Source organism: Pundamilia nyererei, unplaced genomic scaffold (assembly GCF_000239375.1).
Source record: "Pundamilia nyererei isolate P.nyererei 1_Seehausen unplaced genomic scaffold, PunNye1.0 scaffold01226, whole genome shotgun sequence".
NCBI lineage: Eukaryota > Metazoa > Chordata > Actinopteri > Cichliformes > Cichlidae > Pundamilia > Pundamilia nyererei.
In genome coordinates, this window is record NW_005188627.1 from 1 (window position 1) to 3,990 (window position 3,990).

A 3,990-nucleotide genomic window follows, 5' to 3' on the forward strand; every position below is an offset into this window, starting at 1 on the left:
TTGTATTGAGCCATGATTTTTAGGCAGTCTGTAGACCTACAACGTAAAGATGCCAAACCATCTAAGCAGGGATTAGGGACCCACTGGCCAGTTAGATCCTACAGCAGGGAAAAACCAATGATCAAAGCAGTACTTAGGTGGAAGCTATAATGGATAAATCATCCGAAAGATCTAGCAAAGATAAAGCAAAGCATAATGTTCCAGGTTTCACTAATTACAGGATGACCAGGTTCTTTATGACCGTGTGATGACACACCTACACATTTACCTCTCTGGTCTAAAAAGCTCAGGTGAGTCCCAGTAGCGTGGGTCTTTGTGCAACACCCACGCAGGAATCCTAATTGTGGTTCCTTCAGGGATGGTGAGTCCATTCACTTGCACAGTTCTTTTGCACACCCTGTTGAGGCGAGGGGCAGTGGGAAACAGTCGCATTGATTCAAGTATAACTTGGTCCAGGTACTGTAGACCGGTCAGCTCTTCATATGAAATGGGTGCCTAGGCAAAATATAAAGAAGGCAAACATAAAAACAAATATGCAAATGACAAACCACTGAATCAAGGATGGCAACAAATTATGTGATGAATTACTGTACATCTTCCTTCAGGTTAGCATCAATTTCTTTGTGTAAGGTCTGCAACGCATCAGGGTTGGTGGCCAGATTATAAAGGATGTTAGTTAGAGTGGTACTGGTGGTCTCGTAGCCTCCAAAGATGAAGACCAAGGCCTGGGAAAGGATCTCATGTTCAGTCAAACCTATGAAAAAACATAATAAATTATCTTATTTTAGCGTAATCAGTAGCTAGTACTTTCTCGCCCCTGCGGGCAGTTAGAGTTAGGGTTAGGGTTAAAGCTGGTGCTACTAATTCCTACAGGCATTCTGAATTTTCTGGAGTCTTGGAACACACTGTGGTACCATACCCTCATGAGCATCAGTTTAACAGTGTTGTACTGCAGAAAGTAGTGTGTTACTACAAAAATGGCAAGAAAAAGGCAATTAAGATGGAAGAGAGACAGACTATCATAACACTTAAAAATGTAGGTGCTTTTTTACAGAGAAATTGTAAACAAAGTCAGACCCAAAGAAACGACTGAATTCGAGGACAAGTTTCTGAGAGTTAACAGCTTGCATGATAGGCAGCTCACAGGAACACAGCTTATTAGTGGTTGTAGTTATTAGGAGTTGGGATGGTGTGTGTTGTTGCTGTCCTGTCATTTCCCTTTTTCAGTGCAGACGGGCAGGACTGTGATCTATTGGATTCCCTGGCATACCTGCAGGGCATCAGGCATCATCAGCTGGGGCTATTTAAGGAGCAGCGCAGCTGCTGTCTGGTGTCAGAGTATTGCCTCATCCAGAAGTGGTAACGTGTTGGTCTCTTTCTGAATATTGGTCACCCTCATCAGCCTGCACCATCACCAGCCCGCACTCTATTTGCCTAATCCACCAGCTCCTCACACCCCCTGGCCCAGCCTGTCACCAAACTTGTGGCAAGTAAGCTCTCCAACTCTCTCACCTCACATAGTCCTCGTCTTCCTCTCACCGTGTCTATTCTCTAATCACTGCTCCCTTGCCTTCCCATAGACTGTTTGAGTCCTCCACCAGTTATGACGGCAATTCCAGAACTGTGTTATTGTAAAGAAATCATTTACGCTCTAGCTTAAAGTGTCTGTGTGATCTGCTACCTGGGTCCACGCGGGTTGACCCTAACAGCAGTAAGCAAGTCTCAGTTTCAAATGTACAGAGAAGACTTCAAGCTGCAGGCATGACAGGGCGAGTTGAAGCAGGACGCTAAGTCGCTAAGACGTTGGAACAAGACAAATGAAACACCACCATTGGACTATTTGAAGACTGGAAGAAGGTATGGACTGATGAATCCAAATTTGAAATCTTCAGTTCATCATGCAGGACATTTGTACACCATCAAGAAGGCGAATTTTTGGTTCCACAGTGTGTGGCATCAACTGTCAAACATGGAGGAGGAAGAGTGATGGTCTGGGGCTGTTTTGCTGGATCCAGGTTCGGTGACTTGTACAGAGGGAGAGGCACCCTGAACCAAAACAACTACCACAACATTCTGTAGCAGCATGCAACACCCTCTGGTATGAACCTAGTTGGTCAGGGGTTCATCCTACAGCAAGGTAATGACCCAAAACATAAGTCCAAGCATTGCCAGACTGCCTCAGGAAAAAAAGAACAAGATGTAACCTTGAAATCAGGAAGTGGGCAACACAGTCTTCAGACTCAAACCTTTGGTTTGGGTTGGACTGGGCAGAAGAGTGAAACCAAAGCAACATACAAGTGCCACTCATTTATGGGAACCTCTGCATCAGATATGAGAAGAACTTTCTAAAAGAATATTTGATATTTTTTGTTTTATTGTAGAAAGAATGCCATGGGTGTGTCCAGCTGTTATATCTGTCAAAGGTGGCTGCCTTGATGATTCAAAAGTTTAGAATACATTTTGGTTCATAAATTGATTCCATGATTTCTTTTTTTTAAACTCCAACTGTATATTTGTAATATTCATTCGTTTCATTTCAGAGTGCAATGACACACATGACACACAAACTGCATCATTTTTAATAAAAAGATACAAGAACAGACTATGCTTTTAAGATTAATACTAAAACTTTCTGTGATGGAGTGTGGTTTGTGGCTCAGCTGCAGGGGAAGGGTGTAGCAGCAGGTTAAGGGTGTGGTGTCAGAGGCTGCACACACCTGAGCTCCATCATCCAGTCATGGCTCCCCGATAAAGGATGTGCTGGGACCTGAGGTAGGAGGTGTGTGTGCTACAGGGCAGCTGAAAAGTTGCTCAGTGAAACTGTACATTTAGTTAAGGGTATGCATTGGCACCAATGCACACCCTTAACCTTGATTCTTGTCTTCTGTAGTTTACATTCTGGCTGAAGGGGTACATGTTGACCTGAGATCCAACTTGGTTAATGTAATTTTTTATAGCCAGATTATCAAAAATGTTACAATAGCTAGGATGGCTCTATAAATATTTACAGGGATGTCGTCGTGATGTGTAGAGCCCTTCAGCTATTTATCATCAAGCTCCTGGTTTATAATATATGATACTGACTGACTGGTCTTTTGAGACATATGAGCAGATTGATGTCATGAGAAAAATGTGTGTGTTAAACCCTTGATCCTGAGTTGTCTAAAGTAAATGTGACATAGGTGACTGGGTTATTCTGGATTACTTCTGTGGTAAACACATACCTTTACTTGGCTGTTCTTCATCGTTCTTATACGTCTTTTCTGGGATCTCACTCTGGATCAACACCTGCAGGAAGTCTGCTCGAGCCTACATCAGAAAAGACAATATTCAAATGTGCTCACATGTGAATGATTGAGAGTCAACAGCAGAAGAAAAATATCAATAATGTTTGCGGTGTGCAGACTGTATATAAAAAATGGCAAATGATTCCAGGTATTGCCCTAAATTATTTTCCTGTAGCTTACAGGGAGCGAGTCCTGTGGTTTCAAAGCTAGATGTATATGGAAAACAACCTTCTCTTGTCTCTCATGTCTATAAAGATTTCTGATGAGCTGATGGCCTCTGCGACTAGTTTCATGTCCTTGTCAATTTAATACTTACAGATTTGTCTTCATGATGCTGGTTTTTAAATTTCTTGAGGAGGTTATAGAAAAAGTCAACACTGTCCTTGGGTGTGATTTCCATGTTCAGGAACTTTGCCAGACGTCCACCAAAGGGAACTGCCACTGAAATGAGACCAGACTGAATAAGCAAAATTTGACATCCTGCAGATACTATTGAGTTTGCTTTCTGAAAACAAATCAATTAAATGAGTTTTTAAAAGTCAAAAGAAGGACATACTTATGAATAACAAAAGCCACATTTTGAATTTAAGGAACTTCTGCACTTGAACATTAACTGGATCATTCTGATTGTTTATGGAGTCTGTCTCCACACTGAAAGAAGCACTGGTCACAGTGTCTAAACTGTAAGGAGCCACAAACCTAT

At 42.1% G+C, this 3,990-nt stretch overlaps 1 protein-coding gene across 1 annotated transcript in view; it reads right to left on the bottom strand.

Moving 5' to 3' along the window:
- Positions 1-37: 37 nt before the first annotated feature.
- LOC102196352 (cytochrome P450 3A27-like) overlaps positions 38-3,990 on the bottom strand; it is a 13,363-nt gene continuing 9,410 nt past the window's right edge. Inside the window, exons 6-11 of the mRNA XM_005755330.1 lie at positions 3,844-3,986; positions 3,604-3,728; positions 3,225-3,309; positions 594-754; positions 269-495; positions 38-98 (exon numbers count right to left, since the gene is read on the bottom strand). Coding sequence (XP_005755387.1) covers positions 92-98; positions 269-495; positions 594-754; positions 3,225-3,309; positions 3,604-3,728; positions 3,844-3,986 — 748 coding nt within the window. The 3' untranslated portion in view covers positions 38-91. The remainder of the gene's footprint in view (positions 99-268; positions 496-593; positions 755-3,224; positions 3,310-3,603; positions 3,729-3,843; positions 3,987-3,990) is intronic.